The 24,268-nt window shown below is 46.3% G+C and overlaps 1 protein-coding gene across 1 annotated transcript in view; it reads left to right on the top strand.

Annotated features, from left to right (window-relative positions):
• The first annotated feature begins 5,708 nt into the window (after positions 1–5,708).
• Positions 5,709–24,268, top strand: part of LOC117047449 (histone-lysine N-methyltransferase MECOM-like) — a 217,963-nt gene continuing 199,403 nt past the window's right edge. Inside the window, exon 1 of the mRNA XM_033150616.1 lies at positions 5,709–5,775. Within this exon, the coding sequence (XP_033006507.1) occupies positions 5,724–5,775 (52 nt within the window). The 5' untranslated portion in view covers positions 5,709–5,723. The remainder of the gene's footprint in view (positions 5,776–24,268) is intronic.

Genomic DNA, 24,268 nt, shown 5'->3' with positions numbered 1-24,268 from the left:
TAAAATGTATATACTATACTGTACTTGATTTTGGGTGGATCCTGCCCTTTGGGTTAAGGAACCCAGTCTTGCAGGCGCTAGAAGTCCCATTGAATTGAATGGGATTTACCCTCCGGATTAAATATATTGAAAATCACGCTCCAGTGCTGCACTCCTGTGAACACTTACTCAGTTATAAACCCCAGCTGAAGTCAGTGAGGCTTAAATTCGAGGAAGAGCGCTGTGGATAAGTGCATAAGTGCCATATGACATTATAGAACAATAGGAGGCTCGGACGGTGTCGGCTTAGGTAGCTCACGCGACAACTATTGCAGACGTAGTTGCTATATAGTTAAGGACACAGCCAAAAATACATGCTGATATTTATTTAAAAAACAACAACAACTCCCAAGTATATCCGCAATCATTTCTGCAGAGTCCAACCTCACACCAGGGCAAACCACGTTTACTAGATACGTAGGTAGCCGTGTTGGTCTGCCATAGTCAGAAGAATACTGGAAGGATTTTTTATTTATTTCACGTTTACTAGAATGTAAGTCCCACTGGTCTCAGTGACATATACTACAAAGGAAAGCTAAATTTGTAAGAAAATTTGCCTGATACCAAATCCCACTGAGCTTGAGTAAAACATGATTAAGATTGGGTTCTAAAAGCCAGATCCTGTGCACGATTACTCAGAAATATGCCCCCTCGAGTTCAGTCGGTCTAACTCCCAAGTAAGGAAGGGTGCCTAGGACAGGGTTTGCCCACCATCCTGCACATTTACTTGCGAGTAAGCCCACTGAACTGAACGGGACTTACCTCTGGGTGAGGATCCGACTGTCAGTGCACTTAGATTGCAGCCTTTTGCTATCGTGGTCAAAATAATGGCAATGCCCGTTTGCCAAGGGCACCCAATAAGGTGTCAGACTCTCTGCATAAATTATATATTATTGAATCTACGCCCCTCCTTTCATCCGAGCCTTGGATTCCAAGAAGCTTAAGGCAGAGAGCCCACCCACCCCGCCTTTCCCCCCTCCCCATTTTGATCCTCGCAACAACCCTGCGAGGTAGGTCTTGTTGAGCGCCGCGGGAGCGACTGGCCCAAGTGAGCGTCGTGCTTGAACGGGGCTTTGAACCCGGATCTCTCCCACACCCCGCCTCCCGTGACCTGACCTTACTATGCCTCTGGTTATTGCCCCCTGCATCACAGGAGTCCTGGTCCCGCGTCATGCCACCCCGCAGCCAAAAGGTCGAAAACTCTGGGAAACGGGGCGCCGGAGGGATCTTTGCACCGCGGCTCCCGATATGCTTACGACGGCCCTGGTAAGCAGCGACTTTCCTAGGTCAAGACCCAAGACGCTGCCCACTATGCCCGACTGCCTCTGGCTCCCACGTTCCGCTGGCGCGCGCCCGCCAGCCGCCACCCCTTTTGCTGGGTGCTTAAGCCAGACTGCGTTATTGCGCAGCGCTTGGCAACAGGGGACGCCGCAGGCTGGAAGTCTATAAGGTTCGTTCCGGGCAAGCGCTCTCCACAAAGGAGACCTCCGGGTGGACAACATGGGCTTGGGCAGCTGAAGCACGCAGGAGAGCAAGGAGAGAGGGGCTTTCAGTGACGGATCCCCCCCCCCTCGGCCACGCAGCAGACTCCAGCAAAAAAGTCTGTCCGGGCCTGCAGAGAGCGAGAGAGAGAAAGGGAGGCGAACGGAAGAGGCGCTGCGAGAGGAGGCTTTCAAGGTGATAATCCTGGAAGTCTGCCTCCGTTTACACAGGCGACGGGGGAAGCCAACAGGTGGCGGCTGAGGCAGAAGAAAGACAGTCATCCTCGCCGCCTCCCCTCCTCCTCCTCCTCTTCGGCTGGCCTCCTGTGCCTTTAAGAGCTGCACATTCAACAGGTGAAGCAGCTCCAGGAATCCTGGTAGGGCAGAAATGGAGAGAAACATCTCACCTGTTTGAATCTCTCTTCATCCTGCCCTAGGCTGTTAAAAGGCACGCGAGCCCCGCTCGCAGAATCTGTAAGGTGGCAATGGCATCCCTTGAAATAAAGAAAGAAAAGAAAGAGAAAGGGGGGGGGGGAAGAGATAAGCAGAAGGTGCATTTTGATGTGCCAGGGAGGGGCACAGTTAACTGTTTCCTTGCTCCTCCTCACCTTAGTCGCCACCCATTTCTTCAGAGATGGAGACCATGCCCTCTCCTTTTCATCCCTCTCTTTTTACCCTAGACTGAATCGGTGTTTATATTTCTGTCTCATCTAGCTCTTAAAAAACAACAACCAATAAATAAATAAATAAATAAACTCTATTTTGGGAGTTAGGGCGGGTAGTATTTGACATCAAAACAAAAACTTACATTGTAAAGTTAATTATGACACGAAGTCCAGCCTTTCCAAACGGAAATATTTTCCTCGCAGGTAGGCTAAGGCTAGAACTTGGGCGGACGTCCCACCAAAGGGACGTTCGGTCTACCTAGAGCAGCTTCCCCCCTCCCCCAATAACTCCCTTTGTAGGGGATCCCTTTTCAAATGCTTTTTGCGTCTTTCCCACGCTGGTCCTTAACGTATTTCCACGGATCACGCCCAGCACCCTCTTTTCAAAAGCAGTCAGGCCATATGCCGCTGAGAAACTCACCTCTCACCTGCTTGAAGGCAGTAGCCCTCCCGTTGTTGCTATTCGGAGGTAGACTGCCCCTGTATATGTAGGTTTTACTTAGTTCAACCTCTCCCCAACCCCCGTTGGTCGAGTTATTCTCGACGGATTTGTTTCACTTCAAATGAATACGCTTTAGAGGGAGTTGCCAATCCATTTAATTTTCTCCCTTTAGTTTTTTTTTTAATGTACACAAATAGGCTTCAATTCCAATGCATTTTTCCCTCTTTTATGAGAAGGGGGTTATTACTTTTGTTTTTTAAAGAACTCCTCGTTTTCCCCCCGCAAGACCACCTGTTCTCAATTAAAAAACAAAACACCTCGCAGGGATTTTAGTAATGTATTTTTAGCACCATTCCCATATTCCACTGCCTCTTTGAGGGTTAGGAAGCGCGCTCGGCCGTCTCCATGCTAGCAAACGACAAAGGTCGTTCAGGAAAGAATGGAGAAAACTTGTCCTTTCCCTAGCAAGCGCCCTCCGCTTTTGATCTTGCGCTTTTGCCGAGCTGGTCGCTGCTACAAGTGAAAACCCCCTACCCCAGGTCTCTCCCACTTTTACAGCTAGATCCGATGAAAATTGCCCAGAAATCAATTCCACTGATTTCAATGAAACCTAGGCCCATGCAAGTGCTTAGATTTGCTGCCAATGCACCTGACTCAAAGTATGCTTACTCCGAGGCAAGTCCCAATTGTCTCCAAGTCAAGAATGCAGAGGATGCTAAAGCTGGCCACAAATGATCCAATCTGCGTTAAATCGACGCGGCTCTAAATCCTATGGAAATGGAGCGGGGCTTGAAAGCGACTGACTCCGGCGCTGGACTATGACCATCAATTCTGAAGCAAATTCCAGCAATTGGCTTGCAATCATTGTGTTTAGGATCGGGTGCCTCTTCTGTCCTAGGGTTCAGGCAGTGGCCACCCCCAGGCGGGTGGAGAGACGGGGAATCCAGAAGAGAAGGTGCATCCCAAAATCCGGAACAATTTACTCGCGCAGAACTGGCTCAGCATCGGGGCTGAGAGACCGTAATTTTGTTTTATGGCGTCTGGAAGGATTTTGCTACAAATATTAATGGGAACATAAATAGCGCCGAGAAGGTATTGAACAAAACTGTTTAGTGCAAGGAGGTTGTTCTGGAGCCATTTTTTTGTTTTGTTTTTTTTTGCAAAAATCATTATGTAGCTTGGCTTGATTCATTCCCCAAACAGGAGCCAATTTATCTCAAGCATGTTTTCGATAGATGTGCACCCCGCCCCTGCCGCCGCCGCTCCCCGCTTCAACCACCCTTTGTCATTAAAGCGAATGAAAGGAATCTGATTTCATGATCCCCATCTAGTTAAATATGTATCCAGGGGAAGATTAAAGATATGATAGGATCCCTGTGACAAAACAAGAGTTAGGAGTGTTGTGCAAATACGCCCCGTTCCAATCTGCATCCATTGCCCCGATCCTACACCTATTACATTTGAAGTATATACAGGTGATTAAAAAAACAACAAAAAAACATCCTGGGTGTGTAGTTTATATTGCAGAATTGCATTGCTGCGCGATCCTGCACGTTTTCTTGGAGGTATAAGGGTGCTTGGGACTGCAGCCGCGCCGCCCAAGCCTAAGCACGTTTACTCGGAAGTAAGACCACTGAATTCAATGGGACTTTCCTCCTAGTAAGCTTTAATATTAATGCATCTATTGATTGTATATTCATCGGGGGACTGAACGAACCTTTCGGCCCTGAACAAGGCTGACTTCTCCTATAGTCCCTATGCACGCTTACTTGGGAGTAAACCTCACGGCATTTCTGAGTAAATATGCTTAGGATCAGGCTACTCCTGGCTTAGTTCGACCCGAATTGACTTCCAAACGGAGGCGGCGTTCCACTAGGAGTCCGACTGAAGCAAAAGGGGGCTTACTTTCAAGTAAACGAGATTAGGATCGGGACCTAAGGGTCCCGAGGGGTGGGATGCGACGGACGGCATTGCAACCCGAGAGAAGCAAGGTCGCGGAAACCACCGCAAGTGCCACCGAGATGAGATAAGGGAGGGGCTACTCTAGAGTAAGGGGAGCGGAGGATCAGACCCAGAAATGTGCTTGGAAGGGCTAGTCCTGCCGATCAACTCTTCCCCACACAACCCCCTTCGTTTGTACTCGGCTAAAGGACGGGAGGGGGAACCAATTGGAGTCAATGGGTCTCCTCTGGAGTCACGGTACGACCACTTAGCGCGCCTCACGGTGCCTTCTGCAAACACTAACAGGAAAGTGTCAGTACAGTACCTAAGAGCCCGGGAGCTTGCACCGCCAGGCCTATAGGGATGACCGAGAATCATAAATATTTATTCTCCTCCCTCTCCGCTTAGATATATAGGTGTCAGAAGGAAGCGGGTTTGCGGTTAAACAAAACTGGGCTCCCCTCTCGCTGCCTCTCCGGGATGGCGGCGGGGCGCGAGTGGTGCGGGGAGGAGAGACTCTCTCAGAATCCCTCGAGGAAACTCGGGCAGTTCCCGTGTACGTCTGAAAGATACAGGCTGCGAGCCTCAACATCGGAGAGCCCCCCCTCCCCGAAATCACTCTGTCTCTTTGGGTGGGTGGATACTGTATATCCAGGAGAAGCCGGGTCGTTGGTCCACTGCACATAAGCGCCGCTTTACTTATTCCTAGGGTCGCCCTGCGAAATAATTGTTGTCCTGGTGAGAAAAGTGTGTGTGTCTGGGGGGTGGGGGGAGTGCACCGGCCAAGGGTGCACGAAGAAGAATCGCCGTCCACAATTAATAAATCGCAGGTCGTATCAGCTCAGCACCCGGCATCTCCCTCCCTCTCTTAAAAGTCTGCATGGGCGCTTATGTCAATTGGTTTTCTCCCCCTAGCTTAGATTTTCCCAAGCGAGCAAAAGAGAGATCTCCACCACCCCCGCGCCTTAGTCTCTTTCCTGCGATCTTCTGCCCAAGATCCCTAAATCCAAAAGTGAAAGATCGCTCCAAACTTTTTTTTTTTTGGCGACGCCCGGGAGATGTTGAGGGGGGGGGAGTTGCGCGGGGAGGGCGAGCGAGAGGAGAGCGAGAGGGAGAAGCCGCCCATGCGCATGTGCGAAGGTGTCCAAACTGACAATGCTGGAGAAGATAGCAAGCTTTGGGGTTGGGAGAGAGAGAGAGAAACAGAGTGAGTGAGAAAGAGAGAAAGAAAAGAGTGGGGGAAGCAGGAAGAAAAAACAAAACAGAGAGAGGGAGAGAAAGAGAGAGGGGGAAAAGCCCCTCCATTGATTTCCATCCCCACCCCCCACCCCGACCCCAGATATCCCACCCCAAGCAACCATCCAAGCAACGTCCGCGGGATTTGGCAGCAATGCGATCCAAAGGCAGAGCGAGGAAACTGGCCGCAAGTAGGTGCAATCGCTCTTTCTGTTGCGCGCCCCCGCCCCCCCCCCGCGCCCTCCGCGCTCCCTTCTCTGCCCTGCTAGGCATCCGGGAAAGATGTGGGTCCGTGGGGTGGGATGGAGAGGGCTTCGCTCTGGGTGGAGGAGCGGGGATGGTGGGGGTCACCCACTGGCCCCATAGATCCGGCCCGCCCCCGGCCCAGAACTGGCCCCCGAGAGCCTCCGCTCCCCAACATCCATCCACCTCGCGGCTGGTTTGCTGGGGAGAGAGAGAGAGATGGTGTGCGGCGGCGGCGCGTTGGGTTTCTCTCTCTCTTTTCTCCCCACTTCCTCGCCTCAGACGCCGGGAGCGGGAGGGGGGAGAGGTCCCGGCTCGGCTCCCTGGCTTGGCTTGGCTTGGCTGTGCCCGGCGCTGTTTGTGTGTTTGTCTTCCGGGGTGGCGGCGAGAGAGAGGGAGAGGGAGAGGGAGGGGGGCGGGGAAGGATCGCTGGTGAACTTCAGCCGAGGCGGCGAAAGAGTTGAAGAAAAGTTCAGCCGCGCCGAAGAAGAGCGCCGCAAGTTGCTCGCTCGCTCGCTCCGGCGAGTGAGGGAGGGGAGGGAGCAAGAGAGCGAGGCTGCAAGGACGCGGAGCGCCCCTAGTGGGCGCTGCCGGCTCTGTGAAATAAACTTTAAAAACAAGCGCGTGGGGAAGGGAAGGGAAGGAGGGGAGGCCGCAAAAGCAGGAGAAGGAGGAGACGGTGGTGGCAACCTGCAGCCCAGGAGTTGGAGCGATGGCTTTGCTGGGACAGGTTGGGTGGGTTGGGTGCAGAGGAGAGGACACAGGGGGCGAAAGCATGCATGCACTTAACGCAGCAGCAGGGGACTCCTGGCAAGTTGATGGGGATTTTTTGTTTTTCCTCCTCGGGGCGAGTTGGGGGTTGTCCATTTCAAGCTGAGCCCCCCCCCCCTCAAACACCAGCCGTTCCGGGCTTTTGGGAGAACCTCCTTGGCTCGAATAGCTCTGGTCAGCGCGGAAAGACCCCCCCCACACACACACACGCAAAGTAGCCAAACAAACTCGCGCTCTGCACGTGTAAGCGCTGCTTCTTTGACGCGCGCACGTGTGCAACTGCCTCCCCCGACCCGTGCACACGCGTCTCCCGCTCCTGTGGCACGTGCAAAAGGAACAACCCGCAGCATACACGTGTACAGGCTGGAATACTGTTCCGGGAAAGGTTGCCAAGAGATGCCTTAAACACGACGAGTCCTCCTTTTCTATTTCTGGTGCTATTATTTGTATTTTTTAAGTGGGAGCGAGTGTATGAGTTACATAACAAAGCAGGAACGAGCGATCTCGGCTTCCCTACCAGTAACAGTCTCCTTTTCCTTGTTGAAAGCGTAAAATAATAACAGCAGCAATAATAAAAGGAATATGTTCCGTCGTGGAAGGGAGACTTACAAAGTTTTCCTTCGCTTGTGAGTTTCGGCTCTTTCCGCTTGGTAGTCCTCGATTGAGGTGGCCAAACTGGCCTGCCTGAGATTCTCAGCGACAGCTCCCAGCTGGATCTCCTTATTTTCCTGTCTGTTTATTTCACATATTTAAAAAACTAATAATAATAATATCCACTCAAAAAGCAGCTAGGGCTGGTCAGTTTCAGTTTTAACTTGATGCAGTTACAAGGCATGTTTTGAAGTGCGAGCTCGGTGAGGTGGAAGCGATTGGGCCGCACTTTTCCTTTTTTTGCTTTGGCATCTTTGGAGACCCACGATGATTTTGTCAGTTTCACGCGTCCTCCTCTTACAGTTTCCTACAGACTGCAGTGGCGGCTGGCAATCTTGGAGCCGGAGTCTCCGTCTATCCTTACGAGCCGATCAAACATTGTGTGCGATTCTCCATCTCTCCTCCCCCCCCCCCCCTTCCTCATCGCACAGCCGGCCATACATACAACTTACTGAAATTCCCATTGACTCCACCACTATGGAAACTTACATAGAAAATGTGCTCAGGACTGCAATCCTGTACTTTAGCCTGGGCTTGAGACGCACTTGAACATGTTGGGAATTGGGATTCACTTCCTAGTAGCAAACGTTCAAAGCACCATCGGGCTTTGTGCGAATGCAAACCGCGCAGTTATTTCAAGTTTACCTCTTTTACGCTGTTGGGGAAGAATCCTTTTATTGACTGCAACGCGCAGTGCAACAAATGCAGCCTTGCTTCGGTTTTTTTCTTCTTCAAGGGAGCTGATCTCTTTTGCGTCCCGTCCCCCCATCCCATTTACCTAGCCCCTGGACAAGTCCTCTTTATTTATTTCATGCTATTTTTGTGTTTGTTTCCCAACTGAGGGGGATGGGGGGAGGAGAGGAAGGTGGTAGCGAGAACGGCAGGCAAAACGTTGCAGAAGTTGTGTGACATTTTTAAAAGGCCGATTATTTGCTTGTTTGGGGAGAAAATCGCTCGCGGGGAGGGGGAGGGAGGAAAGAGGAAAGCACAAGATCTCATTGGATTACTGTCTAATTTTCTGTGAAACAGACCACCACCCCCCGCTCTTCCTCCACCTCGCCTGCGTTTGATTAGCTGGTTTTTGTTCCCCCAAAAGCAGATGTATCCAGTCGACACAATTTGAAAACAGATCCGTTATTCATTTAATAAAAAAAGGAAAGTTGCAGATGCGCCGATCGCAGCAGATGCGTAAAGATTCCCTTATCTAAAGGCACCGAGTTAAGTCCAGTAGCAAACGCAGCAGGGATCTTATTTCTGGCGCGGTCCGTGGCTGATGTTCACCGCAGCAGTGAGATAGTCTGTTGCTGCCTTTACATACGGCGCAGAGCATTCGCCAAAACTTTCTGACATGCTTTGAGATGTACAAGGCAGTACAGATGCACACTTAGGAAGCTGCGTCGTCCGCCTTCTGCAACCCATAGGTTGCAAACGCAGAGAATAAGTGCAGCAGAAACCGCTTTCTCATGTTTACAAACCCTGTTTCTTTTCGCCTTCGATCACCACGTCAATTTCGCTGGCGCCTGTAGAATTAAATCGTTGATTTTTATTTATTAAAAATGTGTTCAGCTTTCTCCCTTTTTCCCCGTTTGCGCACCTCCCTACACCCCCCCCATCAAATAAACTTACTATTCATTTACGAAGTCATATGAGGTTGCTTGGGGGCAGGATAAATCACGATCAAGCTGTACTGTAAATGTGATTCTTAGGTTGGAAGATACGCACGCTTTACCTGGAAGCAAGTTCAATTGAAACCCGTGAAACTTATTTCTAAGTAAACCGAGCTGTCTACGCCCAAATTCAGTAAAGTCCGGCCTGTTCCTTAAGCAAAGCGAGACACTTTAGGTGATAAATGGTTTGTTCTTAGAAAGCAACGCAAGTTTAAGGTTATGTGGCCTGATTTTAACCTTTATCATATTAAATATATTCGCTGCTTTTAATTAAAAAAATAAAAAAATAAAAGCAACAGAAAAGCAACAAAGCTTGTGGATGATGGGGCAAGTCGGAAACGGCCGCATTATTTGGAAAACCATAATTTTAAGTCGCTGAAAAATGAACTCGCAACATGCTAGCCACTCTGAGACTGTAACAGTTCCAGAGAATGTGCAGCCTGTGTGTGACATTTACCGTTACGCGGTCACGATCCGAGCAAAGAGAAGCGCTTTTGGGGGTCGCAGGCCTACACTTTACCCGGGGGCAAGCAAACAAGAGTGGGGCGTACTTTTTATGTGTACGCGTAATTCACTCTGATTGCAAGGTGCCAATCCACACAACGCACTTACTAGCGAAGCAAAGAGTAGGACGTCTTGAATTCGACTGCAGACTTCAGCACGTGTTCAGATCTCTTCCCCCATTAAATAAATAAATAAATCAGTGGGACTTTGAACGCGTCTCACTTGGACTGGATCGTGCTCTCCCCGCGGGCTATTCTGGCGCCTCTGCTTGCACGTGAGAACCAGCTGGAATCGATGCTCTTCCTCGGGCTCTGGGGGATGCTCAGGGAGGGTCAGGGCTCTCCCCCACTTCTTCTCCCCACCCGCCCGGGCCTAAAATCCCCTACGGACGAGAGCGCGACTTTCTGCAGAACAAAATCCCACTCCGGGCAAGCGAACTAGGCGGCCAGCGCAAGCCCCGCTGGTAGTGGTTAGAGACACCCAATAGCCCCGTAAAGAAGCAGAAGGTGATCAGATTAGGCGAACACACGTGCCTTATAAAAGGAATTACTTGTACTTTTACACTTTATCAGCAGTCAAAAAACAACAACAACAACAACAACAACACACACACACACACACAAAACACACCACCCAAAAAAAACAAGCAATTGGAGGAAGCCACGATGGATCCAGGTCTCTCCAACCCTTTGAGAGAGTAAACTAACACTTTACCAAGTTTCAACAAGTCCGTCCGTCCCCGTCCCCCCCACCCCTCCGACGCTTGTGAGTTTGTCCTCTGCCTGTGAGGGTTTTTTTTTTTGTTGTTTTGTTTTTAGTGGAAAGGGTGAAGAAGAAGAAAGAACACACTTCGCTTGAGTGAAAAGCAAAGCAGACGAACCGGACTTTATTTCCTCGCTTTGTTAGGACTCCTCATATTGGGCTATCTGATGAGACCCAAACACGCGATGTGCTTTTTAAGGAAAGGCTTGTTTATTTGCCATTGCTTTCCTCTCAAGCTTTATTTTTTTTATTTGTGCATTGGCCACCTTGTGTGCAGATAGCCTCCTTTCGTACAAACAAGCAAACAAAATCGAGCAGCAGCAACAACACAATCCGGCGTTGCTGTTGGTTTTCGCCGCTCGGAAGTGGGGACGGAGGTTTACTACGTAGTCTCTTTCTGTCTGGAAGCGGGTGGTGTTGGTGAGGCGGAGGGAGACAGAGGCAGGGAGGGGTGCGTCCCGTGTTTTCGCCACCGCCGGCTCCCACGCTGATGGAGAACTTGGTCCCTAGTCAGCGGCGCATCCCTCCGTGTCAACATCACTTCGCTTAGCAATATGCCAAGGCGTTCAGTCAATAGGCGTCTAGCGTGAAGACCTCGCGCCCGCAGCGCGCATCATCGCTAGTTTGCACACTGGGCGAGAACTTAGTTTAACAACCCGCCTCCGCCCTCCCCCGCCCCCTTAGCCCAGTTGAGACTGCTTGGAAGCCCAATCTTTTAATGCCCAAAAGATATGCCCCCAGGCCAGCATATGCTTGCTGTTGAAGGCTTGTTGAATCTGCTTCTTGCGCCGCAGAGTCTCTTGGACCTGCTTATTCTCCCTCCTCCTTATGCCCAGATCGCATGCTGGGCTGTCTATTCCGTCAAAGCTATCCTCAAACCCCACCTTTCCTAGGAATTCTTCCCCATCAGCTTAGGGACACTGGCCCACTTGGGATTCCTTGCCTCCCCTTTTCTTTCCTCTTCCTCTATGGCGGTGTGGTGGGCAACCCCTAGGCACAGGGCGGCAGGGGCAAATGTGGTCCTTCAGGGCCTCCTCTGTGGCCCTTGGGACTCTCTCCGCCAGCCACACCCCTCATTGGCTGTGCTCTGCACCCTTCATACATGGGTCTGCCTGGCTGGGAGGTGTCCATGAACTCTGATAATGGCTCTTGCTTGCCTGAATAAAGAGGAATGTGTGTAGAAATCAACCTACTACACAAAGGTAACATTTGCATTCCTTGTTCTGCCAGCTTTTACTTCTGTCCCTGGCCTTCAGGGTTGAGAAAAGGTTCCCTATTGCTGCTTTCTGGTCATTCACACTGTATGATCCTTGAGGCACAGACCTGTATCTGTGTTGGTTTATTGTTTGCTTGTTTCTCTGTGTATAGAGCTACTAGTGCAATGTATAACTCAAAGGAAGAGCAGAAGAGAGGTAGATGGAGGTGAAACTACACAAATCGCAGGTGCAACAGCGGAACATATTTAAGATCTCTTCATGCCAACCAGTTGCCTTCAGGAACATTTACCTTTTATTCCCAATTTTTAAAATGGCAAAAACATTGTAAAATCCTATTTTTGTATTCCACTTTAATTACCGTAACCCAGAATAACTACTTTCCCCCAATTGCATTTCCCCAGTAGCCATAGTAACCATATAAGAATGTACTGAATGAGTGTGTGAGTGTGTGCAGAATCCACCTTTTCCAGCTGCTCCTATTTGTATATGGCAGAATATTGAGCCTGTTAGGAAATAATTCATCTTCGTTAAGTGATCTTGAATTAATTGCAGATAAATTATGCTGGTGGTTGTGGGGCTGACTATGAGTGACTATGAATTGAGCCAGCGGACTTGCACATGCAAGATCATTCTGCTTTTAATCCCACACATACAACTACTGCATGCATGGATCCCTTACGTAAAGTCTTTGGAGAACTAAGGAACAAGTTTAATAACCTCTCCAGCCCAGGGCCTTAAAATAAGGGGTAGCAGAGAAGCCCTACAAACAAGAGAAGGCATAATACCATCAATGGAAGGAACTAACAATAAGGAACACCAAGACTCTTTAACTAATAGAAATTAGAGATACTGTAAGGGCCATGCTGGAAGGTGAGGGCGGGGAGTTTGCAGGATCTGTGTAGGGACAGCACCTGAAAACAGATTCTGATATTGCCAGGGCTATTTTTATTGCTCATTTGGTTCAAGACAGCCATGGGGAGAAACTTTGCTTGGTCTGAATTCCCAAGCACACTGGAGACCTTCTTCAGAAGTTCTGCTCTGCTTTCCCTCCTCTAGTAGAGGGACAATATTATTAGGAATATAAAAAAGCTGCCTTATACTGAGTCAGATCATTCATCCATCTACTCTGACCAGCAGTGGCTCATCAGGATTTCCCCAGCCCTACCTAGAAATCCCAGGGCATTGAACCTGGGACTTCCTACATGCAACACATCTGTCCTTCCATTCAGCTACAGTCCTTCCAAAAGGGAGAGGGCCTTTTCAGAAGTGGTGGCCTGACTTTGGAATGTCCTTCCCAAGGAGGCAAGTCTGGTGCTGACATTGCAAGTTTTTAAGCACCTTCCTATCTGCCCAGGCATTTTAAAATAATTGTTGGAATTTTGCTCTCTTCTGTTTTTTGTAGTTTTCCAGGTTTGTACTTACCCCCTGCTTTGCTGTATTTCATTACATGCTGATTTAAATTTTTTATGTTGCAAATAAGTTTTATGCACACTTTTGCATGCTGCTCTGGCATGTTTTGATGATAGGCAGTTAATAAGTATTTTTTAATATGTATAGCTGCTACATTGAGCATGTGGATGAGCATACATTGGCAAATAGGGGATTTGGCTTTCAATCCCACACTGTAACCCACTGTATATATGGCTTAGCAAGGGCATATTATATAAAGCTGTGGTTAGAATCATGGAATCAGAGAATTGTAGAGTTGGAAGGGACCCTGAGCATCATCTAGACCAGTCCAATGCAGGAATATGCAGCTGTCCCTTACGTGGATCAAACCTGCAACCTTGGCATTATCAGCCAAACACTGTAACCAACTGAGCTATTCAGGTTGATGTACATGATGCTCTCCCTACAGACCAGAAGTGAGTATGGACTAGCCTTTTCCTAAATCTGGAATGCACTGGAATATTCACATGGGCAGGTGCACTATATAGTTTAGGAGGCTGCAAGGAAAAGTGGATAGAGAAATATAGTCAGTGAAGGGGCCATGAGAACAACCTGGGGAGCAGAGTATGAATGCTCATGCTTATGGTAAAATGGGGATTTATTCCTAGGATTACAGTAGATGACATCTGTTGCAATTCAGAATCATAAACATTGAAGAGGGTTCAATGGGACATAGGTTGTATCCATTGCTCAATGTCACTGGGCCCAGGGACACAGTATTCGCATAGACACATAGGAAGTTGACATATACTGAATCCAGGTCATCGGTCTATCCAGCTCAGTATTGTCTACACTGACTGGCAGCAGCTCTCCAGGGTTTCAGGCAGGGATCTCTTTCAGCCCTACCCAGAGATGCCAGGGACTGAACCTGGGACTTTCCTCATGCAAAACAGATGCTCTACCACTGATCCTCAGCCTGTCCCCTTTATTTATTCCGCTTTGCTGTGAGATTAGATTAGATTGGGTGGTACTGGGAATCAGAGATGACTAGAGAGTTGTGATCTAACAGGATTTGGCATTTGTTTTTGGTATGTGAAGAACCACTCAAATAGTAATGTTTGTGAGACAGCAGTCAGTCTGAGCAACAGGGAAGCCTCTTTTGTCGCGAAGAAAGGTTAGCACATGTCTGCTACAAGGGCTGACTTGTATAACATTTTAAAATTCATTCTGATGAACATGATATGTGATATACATGCATTTCAACCTGGTCTTTTAGATGGTTCAGCGTTTGTTAAAGTTGTAACCTGGCCCAAGCAAGATTAGCTTGTGTGAATTCAGGGATGGCATTTGAGGTAAAAGTGAGATTGCAGGAGGGGAGGATCAATATTTGCAGTAAGATCCAAAGGCTTGCTGTTGGATACGTTCAATATTAAACTGCAAAAGAAAGTAATGCGTTGGAAGAGTATTTGCTGTGACTCATTTTTAAGTATGTAATGATAACAAACATAAGAAGCTGCCTTACACTGGGACAGGCTACTGATAATTCCAGCTCAGCATTCTGACCAACAGTATGTATTTTATTTACACTGACTTACAGTGGCTCTCTAGGATTTCAGACAAGAGTTATTTGCAGTTCTACTTGGAGATGCCAGGGATTGAACCTGATGCCATTTGCATACAAAGTGTGTGCTCTACACTGAGCTATGGCTCTTCTCCAAGCAATAAGCTTACTGTAAGCAAAGAGGCATATGCCTTTGACATGCATAGGTAGAACACAGACCTGTTTCATTGTTTATGAGAGTGTAGAACTACTGAGCTGGCCAAGGGACATTTGTTTCTGAACAATAATCACATGTGCTCTGAAACACAGTTGTGCATTAGTATAAGCTGTTATGGACCATGCTGTCCTTCTCTTCAAAGTCTGCTTTTAGACCGAGCATTGTCCACTAATAATGAATGCCAGGCATCAAAGCCAGGCATGGATTAGACCAACTTGCCTGGGTGCAAGTTGAAACAGGACTAGACTTTTATCCTAGGAAAACAGTAACTAGGTTGAATTAAATTTTAAAAAGTTTTGGAGCTGCTTGGCAAGAAGCAACCTTGAGGAGCCTTAGGGGTATGCTATAACTTTTGATAAGTTATTGTTGTTTTAACATTAGCCCTGCCTTGCGTTTGCTGCCTTGCATCTTTGTAAATAAATAGGCACAGCCAAAAATACCGCAAATCTCTAGTGCTCTATTCTCCCAAGGAAACTGACCCTTTAAACACCCCTGGGACTTCCTTCCTCCTAGTAGATGTTATATCCTATAACATATATTAGAACTATATACGCTATATATAGCAAATGTACTATACAATACATGGCAAGCTATTCTGTCGTAAAATACACATCTGCATTACATATACTTTATTGAGAAACAATAATACGGGTCTGCACACATACATGGGTATTTGGAATAAATGACTCATGAAAGTCAGATAATATTGAAGAGTACAAGTAGTACCACACTTTGTTTTTGAAGTATGTGTGTGAAACATAGAAACTCGAAGAAAATTATTTTCTTGATCCATGCATGCATTTGTAATTATATTACATGTAACTTTTCCTGTTCGTATAATCTATTGTACTTTTTAAATGGACATATTGTAACAGTCATATACAGTGTAGCGTTATTTGCAGATAAAGTTGAATATTTCATAGATACATAATGTACTGCACACCTAGAATGATAGATGTAACAGAATAGTCTCTCTTTCTCTCTCTCTTTCTCTCTTACTGCCCCTTCATTGCTAGCCAGGAGTGGGGAATCTTTGGCCCATCAGGTTCCAGTTCCCATTAGTTCTTAGCCAGAATGGCCACTGGACAGGGGGTGATGGGAGATGACAGCCAACAGCATCCAGAAAGCTACAGGTACCCCAATCCCTGACCTTGGCTGCCTCTCTTTTTCTCATGGCAAACTTTGTATCTGAATGAAAAAGGGAGAGCACCTGTAAGCCATTTAGGGGTTTTAGTCAAAATTAAGCAGTATACACATTTTGTTTAATTAATTAATTAAAACACCAACTTTGTTAATAATAATAATAATAATAATAATAATAATAATAATAATAATTTTGTGCATTTATTTGCAAGGCACTTGGCAATAAACCTTTCTACTACTATGTGGAAAAGTTTTGTGTATATTTCGAGAGGTACCTAGAAGAAACTGAGGTTGGCATAGCTCCTTTAATTCTACACTAATATCCCTATATATTCTACACTAATCTCTCCCCCCCTCTCTCTCTCTGTGTGAATTTCCCCAGACGTTAAACCTCGAATTACCTTGCCAACACCTTCCCTTGTGTGGAAGGGCTATAGCTCAGTGATTTGCTTGCAAAAGCCCCCAGTTTCAATCTCTGGCATCTTCAGGTATGGCTGGCAAAGACTCCCATCTGAATCCCTGGAGAGCCACTGCCAGTAAACATAGACAGTAGTGAGCTGAATGGACGGACCAATGTTCATACTTGGTACAAGCCAGCTTCCTATGTTATTTTCCCAAGATTCCCTTTCCAGCCTTGGCTGCCTACTGTCAATCATCCTCCTTAACGTGAATTTGTTCTTTTACATTCGTTTTAAGGACGAATGACCTATATGGTGGTGGGGGGGGGGAGAAGGCTCAGGGTCAGGGATGGTTTCTCCCCATCACACTATCTTCAGATGAAACATGACAGGCTTGTAAATGGATGCTGTTTACACAGGGGTACGGAAAACTTAAGAAATGTTTCTACAAAAGGGAAAGAACTGTTTACACAGGCCTTTGAAAAGTGTGACATATTGCTCTAGTTCCAGCACTAAAAAGCTAAACACTCTTACAGGCATTTGAAGTTCTCTGGCTGAAGCAACAGGGTTGGGCTCCGATTTAGATATTGCTTGTGCATATAACTAACTGCAATATATTCCCCCACTTGTGGGAGAGGAGAAGGTTCTTGCTCATAGGTTCTCCCTTGGGAATTGAATATTTGGCTCCACGCCAGTTCTGTACTATGTCCACACTGACTATTTGAATTCCCAGACTCTATTTAACAAGTTTCTAAATAAATAAACTCATTGTCTGTCTGTGTTTTAAAATTATTTCACCTCTTTTGTAAAAAAAAAAAAAATAGAAAAGTGACGGAGTCTTATTACACTGGCTTTGCTGCCTGGTTTTTTCTTCCAGGCTCTTTCTAAACAAAGAGAATCGCAGCCGATATACACTTAAACCCAACCTGTAACTGCATAGGGTGGGAACTGAAGAGAGGGATGGGCGGCTGTCAGATGCATACCCTCTCTGGGCTGCGATATCTAGTCGGAGCTAACATGAGAGACAGGTTCAGAAAGTCAGTTAAATATTAATCCCTTGGAAAAGGAGACCTGTGTGCCTGCCATCTCTCTGGCATGACCCTGCAGATAACTAAACAAGAGGCAGGCCCTGTGGGCAGTGTTCATTCCTATTGCCATAAATGGTGATTTGTGTCCGTTTCACCCTTGTTGTTTTAAGCTCAGGAGTTGCTGATACAAATTGGGAATGCTGAGGTTGTTACCAGAGTCAGCGTAATTCTTTTCTTAAAACCACCCTCTCAAAACTATTTGATCAGAACAGTTAGGCTGCAATGCAATGGGGTGGGGGAATCACAGGTTCCGGTGGCCAAATGTGCCCCTTCAGACCTACCTCTCCAAATGGCCCTTGGGACTCTTTCTGGGTCATGCCCATTCCCAGACTACACACACCTGAATGGCCCTGCTCTGGATTATCTGCAAGTGTACCCCTCCCCTCCAGCTGGGATGGGTCCTTGAAAGCTTGCTTGCCTGGACGGAAGATGGAGAGATGTTTGTGTGGTGTATGCAGTGTCGTAACGTGGGTTGCCAGCACCCAAGGCAAGGCAAGTATTGTACCCCCTAACATATGGCTAGGGCCAGGCAGGCACTGCATGACAGTATTAGAAGAGGCATTCTGTCATGTGTGAGAGAAGGGGAAAAACACTTTAAAAAAAAAACAGAGAGAAAAGACTGTGCCTGCTGTGATGCCATGCATGGATGCATCACACCAGCCATCCTTCTAAACAAATGGCAGGTAACTGTTAAAAGAGGCATTCCTCCTTCTAAAACTTCACCTGAGTAGCAGTGTGTGAGTGTGTATTATGTTTGTGGTGGCAGGAAAGGTATCATCAGCAATGGGGTAGAAGTTGTGCTCCTACATCATCCAAGATACTCAAGGCCCTGGCTTAGCCTGCTCCTGAGTACTCAAGAGAGGGAGTGTTTTATGGATCACAACAGGAATGATTCCAGCAGCAACAGCGAGTGCAGACAGACATGCTGCTCTTCCTTCTTCCTTAACCCCCCCCCCCACTTTGTGAGCAAATTGGCTTGAAATCTTGGTTTCAGAATGACCATAAAACATTGCAGCATTGTGTTCCTATTATAATGTTCTAAAAACTATGGCTGATGTCCTTTATAAACAAACAAAACTGGCTAATCAAATCAGTTTTCTTCAGTTAGTCAAGTATTAAATTTAATCTTCATTTATTTGCAGATTACCAAAGTAATCAGTTGTCTATGGTGCAATCCTATGTGTGCTAATTTGCAAAATGGCCAGGACTTCAAACACAGGAGTCACTGCAGTAATTATAATAGTGATGACAATAACTCCACAAAATAACTGTCCAGCTCATTGTATTTTATATTCAACAAGTTTATGAACTGCTACTTCTAAGCACACCATGGAAAGGCTTTGTATATATTTCCTCTCTGAGCAACAACTATGAGGTGGGACAGGGAGAGGTCATGTTGGAAGTCGGACTCAGTTGTAGTAACAAACTGTTCTTTCTCTTAATTGTGCTTCTGGTCAGTACATTTGTGATGTGAAAAAGGTTACTTTTGATATGCTGCGATTCTATGTAAGTGCAGGCTGTGATGTTGGTTGAAGAATCCTGTTTCCTGAGAAATGTGATGCATTTTTAAAAGTGCATAAAATGCAAGACTGTTTGGAGATGCATAATGGGCAATGGGCAGTGAAATTTCAGTAATTAGATGGGCTGCTGAATAATATATTCAGTGGTCACAAGATAAGGGTTCGAAACAAAACTAGATGTAACAGTGATATTGATTAATCCCTATAAAGCAGGCTTCCTCAACCTCAGCTCTCCAGATGTTTTTGGCCCACAACTCCCATGATCCCTAGCTAGCAGGACCAGTGGAGAGGGATGATGGGAATTGTAGTCTCAAAACATCTGGAGGGCCGAGGTTGCGGAAGCCTGCTATAAAGCAAGTGATTGGGCAATTCAGTGCTCAGTAATGGTGGTGGTGGTGAAGAAGAAGAAGAAGAAGAAGAAGAGTTTGGATTTGATATCCCGCTTTTCACTACCCGAATGAGTCTCAAAGCGGCTAACATTCTCCTTTCCCTTCCTCCCCCACAACAAACACTCTGTGAGGTGAGTGGGGCTGAGAGACTTCAAAGAAGTGTGACTAGCCCAAGGTCACCCAGCAGCTGCATGTGGAGGAGTAGAGACGCGAACCCAGTTCCCCAGATTACGAATCTACCACTTAACCACTACACCACACTGACTCTGTTTTTGAGGATCCCTTTTTGAGCTGCTTCCTTACATCTATTTTCATTTAATTTTATTTATGTATTATACTTATATCCCACATTTCATCAGAAGAGTTCAAGTAATGCACATGTTTCTCCTCACTGTATTCTCACAGCAACCCTGTGAGATTGGTTAGGCTGAGAGACAAGGATAATCTCATGAGCTTCATGGTTGAATGGGGATTTGCACTATGGTCTCCTAGGTTCTAGTCAAACACTCTAACCACTATGCCACATTGATGTCTCACGGTAGAGGCTACTTCTGTTCTCAGAGTTCCACTGAAAGAAAAACAGGGGGAGAGAGGCAGTGTTGGTGTCAAAGGAAAGTGCCAGTCAATTCTGTTTCCAGGGCAGCTGTCTACCACCTCCATCTGGTACGCAAATGAGACCCTACCTGCCCGCAGACTTTCTTGCCAGAGTGGTGCATGCTCTAGTTATCTCCCGCTTGGACGGACTACTGCAATGCACTCTACGTGGGGCTACGTTTGAAGGTGACCCAGAAACTACAACTGATCCAGAATGCGGCAGCTAGACTGGTGACTGGGAGTGGCTGCTGAGACCATATAATACCGTTCCTGAAAGACCTACATTGGCTCCCAGTACGTTTCCGAGCACCTTTAAAGCCCTAAATGGCCTCAGCCCAGTATACCTGAAGGAGCGTCTCCATCCCCATTGATCAGCATTGATCAGGTCCAGCTCCGAGAGCCTTCTGGCAGCTCCCTCACTGCGAGAAGTGAGGTTACAGGAAACCAGATAGAGGGCCTTCTCAGTAGTGGCACCCTCCATCAGATGTCAAGGAAATAAACATCTATCTGACTTTTAGAAGACATTTGAAGGCAGCCCTGTTTAGGGAAGTTTTCAATGTTCAATGTTTTATCGTGTTTTTAATGTTCTATTGGGAGCCGCCCAGAGTGACTCAGGAAACCCAGCCAGATGGGCGGGATATGAATAAATTGTTGTTGTTGTTGTTGTTGTTGTTGTTGTTGTTGTTGTTGTTGTAAGGGGAAATGTTCAGTAACGCCCCCCACTACCCAATATAGGGTTTAAGTCACATATACACTCATTATGGGATTTGGCGATGATCTGATTCTGCAATATGCGTCTGTTGTCATCCTAATTTATTCTGTCTTCTACATCCCTCTTTTGCTTCTTCTTTGTTTGCTTCTTCTCTGTTTACCCACACACCCATGTTTACTGCATGCTTTAAGGGGGACCACTTTCCTGGCCTCTCTACCACTGTTGTCTGCGTGTTCAGTGCAGCATCTTAAAAGAAAAGCATACAAGCTACAACTGCATAGGTTCCTCCTCCTCTCAAAAGTTACACCAAATGCATGGATGCCAGTGAGATCCAAATTCAGAAAAAGAATGACCTAGCTGTGTTGTAAGCCAGTAATGTGTACACAGCCTAATTGATTAAAACACAGCCCAGCACAAGTTGAATTTGCTTATAGCAGCAAAGGAGCCTGCCCTCCGTCACTTTGCATTGTTGGTGAGGACAACAGAGGGTTTAAGGACTCCTTTCTCTGATGCAGCTTTGATTGCCATAATAAACTAGTTGCAAATTCTGCCCTACCCAAAACCAAAAGGCAATTCTTCCACTTCATATCATACATAAACCAAAGCCATTACGGCTCTATTTAATTCAAATTTTTTTTTGGAAGGGGATATTCTTTCCATTGAACTGGTTTCCAGAGCTTTAGCGTAAATTCTAAACCTTCTCAATGACTGGAAAACCATGACAAATCATATTTATGACGGGAATAAAACCAACCTTTCATTTTATAGCTTCATAACATAATCTTGCATCCCACAAAACAGCATATCAGTATGATGCCGAGTGCCAATTTTTGATTGTAATCGGTTGTAAACCAAAAGGGAGAGACCTTCGCAAAGTGGTTGCTTTGGGTGAATGGGTCTCCAATTATGCATAGCATTTCAAAATATTTAGTTTTCCCACTTTAATTGCAGAGTAGTTGACAGGAGTGTGGAACATTAGAATATCTGGTCGTTTTGTCTACTATTGATTATTACTTTGCTAATGTGCTGAGCATTAAACATAAAACAGTAGAATAAAAAGTCACTGAACATTCTTTTTTGTTTATAAACCATAAACCTAATCCGTAGAGTGCAATAATTTATAGGCATATGTTCCAGTTTTAGTACAAAAATATTTGGTACAAGATGATGGAAAATGTAAAGCAAATAAATATATAGCATACTTCAGGGCTGTGGGCAATCTCTGCCTGCCAACAGTCCAAATTCTTTATCAAAGAAACACAGATCCTGTGACCAGAATGAATTATTCAAATTAAGCATAATCATCACATACATTTATTTAATTTGAATAGTTTATTCTGTTTTGATTCCCCCCCCCAGAGTTTTTTTGGGCACTTGGCCATGGGACAGGATAACAGAAGGGAATGGAGTAGTGGAGGGACACAGATAAATATACTGTATATGAAGCATCCTCGCACTGAGTCAGACCACTGGTCCATCAAGCCCAGGCTTTCCCCACCTGAAGCCCTCGGAATGCAATCCCTATCATTCCTGATGCTGGCTGGAGCTGATGGGAACTGGAGTCTGACATCATCTGGAGGGCTCTAGAAGTCTGATAGGTAGCAATTTTTAGTCTGTTGCAGCAAAAACAGTAAGTGTCTTGTGCATGTGCAGCTTGCTATGACTTGTAGACACTACTAGAGCTTGGGCCTTTTCAGTTATATGACCCCTCATTTTGCAGAACTCCCTTACTGACCTCTAAGTTATGGCTTCCAAACAGGCTCTGAAAACACATTTATTTCAGACTGTGATTAGCTGAGATGCTTTCTCTTTAGTGTGTAGGCTGGCCTTGGATTATTTTCTACTGGTGGGGATTTTCTGCTGTATTTAAAGAAGTGAGCCATTAAAGGTTTTCATAGATTTTGGGGTGGCTTGGCTAGACTTGTACACTAGGCTATTGTTTTCAACTATGGTATTTTATTGCAATTGTGTTTATAGTTTTACTATTTATTTATTACATTTGTATACTACCTTTTTCTTCCAAGGAGCTCAAGGTGGTTCACATGGTTCTCCTCCTCATTTCATCCTCACAACAACCCTGTGAGGTAGGTTAGGCTAACAGATTCCGACTGAGCTTCATGGCTAAGTGGGGCGATCTTAACCCTGGCCTCCCAGGCCGTAGTCCACCACTCTAACCACTGCAGCTTGCTGGCTTCTTGCCAACTACTAAAGTAAATCTGCAAAGCATCCACTATGTTTTCTGGCATTGAACGTGCTTAGTGTGACTTCCATGGCAGCTCCTGCGATCCCAGAAATCCCAAGAAGTGTTTCACAAAGAGAAATGCAGTTTCCAGCCACCTTTCAAGCCAATTTTTCATCCCCTCTTCTGTCCCTTTGGCTACAAAGAGATTGGAACCACCAAAATGATGGCTTAATTCATCAAAAAAGCGCAATTAAAGGGAAATGATAGAAAGTGACCACATCAAGGTGGAACTGCAAGGAGGTTTCGAGTGGAAAGAAGAAAGTTAATCACTTGGGTAAAAAATACAATTAAAACTTAAAATGATTACATTAAAAAAGCACCTTAAAAGCACTGCAGGTGCCCAGGCCAATTTTTATTAGATGTGTTGCAGAGGTTCCGCCCCCCGCCCTCCCTGTAGATTAATCTTCATCTTTATTGAATTAATACCCTTCCACTCACATTCTGTTCCCTGCCTTTTAAGTCTCTTCTCCTCCCCAACTTGCTAACCTAATTGCACGCAGTGAAGTGTTAGGATGCCCTATTACCATTTTCCTGCAGGATAGGGCACATTCCTTGGCTGTACCTGATACCTTCAGCCATAACTGGCTTGCTTTTATTTTGAACATTGCTCTGTTTCCAAGAATGAGGGACAGGGAGCATTGATCAAAACCAACCAGGCATAATGGGAACTGACATTATGCAAGTTTCCCTGCCGAGATTTGCCAACCACAAACTGCAGCGGCCAAACCCCTGCTAATTCCGGGCCTGGCCACTTTTGAGCAGCAACGGCCAACCCTATCAAACACTGTGGTGGTGAAATTATGAGCTAAAGCAGGGATGGTAAGCTTTTCTTTTCTTTGTGTGTGTGTGTGTGTGGGGGGGGCTCCCTTTGCTTTTCTAAATAATGATCTGGGGAGGGGATGGAAGTGGTGTCTTTTTTGCCACATTCTAAACCCTTGGGCTTCCTGTTGGTGCCATCTAGCAGCAAGGGCTTAAATATTAGTTATTTAATGTATTTATTACATTTATATCCCGCCTTTCCTCCAAGGAGCTCGAGGTAGCATATGTTGTTCTCATCCCCACTCCTCATTTTATTCTCACAACACCCCTGGAAGGTAGGCTGAGAGACAGTGACCAGCCGAAGGTCCCCCAGAGAGCTTCATAGCTGAATAGGAATTTGAACCCTGGTCTCCCAGGTCCTTATGTAACACTCTAACCATTACACTACATATGGAGCATATTCACTGCGTACAAAGAGGTAAATGTCCGTGTATTTATTTATTTAATGTGGTGTGGGGCGTGTGGACAAGGGTTGGTTCTTGTTTTTGTTTTCAGTCTGAAGCTCAGTTCTTTAGAAAACCTTCCAGGGGCCACATGCCAGTGGTGGGCAGGGCCAGAAGCAAAAGTGGGTGGATCT

This window comes from Lacerta agilis, chromosome 5, assembly GCF_009819535.1.
Source record: "Lacerta agilis isolate rLacAgi1 chromosome 5, rLacAgi1.pri, whole genome shotgun sequence".
Classification (NCBI taxonomy): Eukaryota; Metazoa; Chordata; class Lepidosauria; order Squamata; family Lacertidae; genus Lacerta; species Lacerta agilis.
The sequence above is the reverse complement of the archived record's forward strand: the minus strand, read 5'-3'. Positions and strand labels throughout refer to the sequence as shown.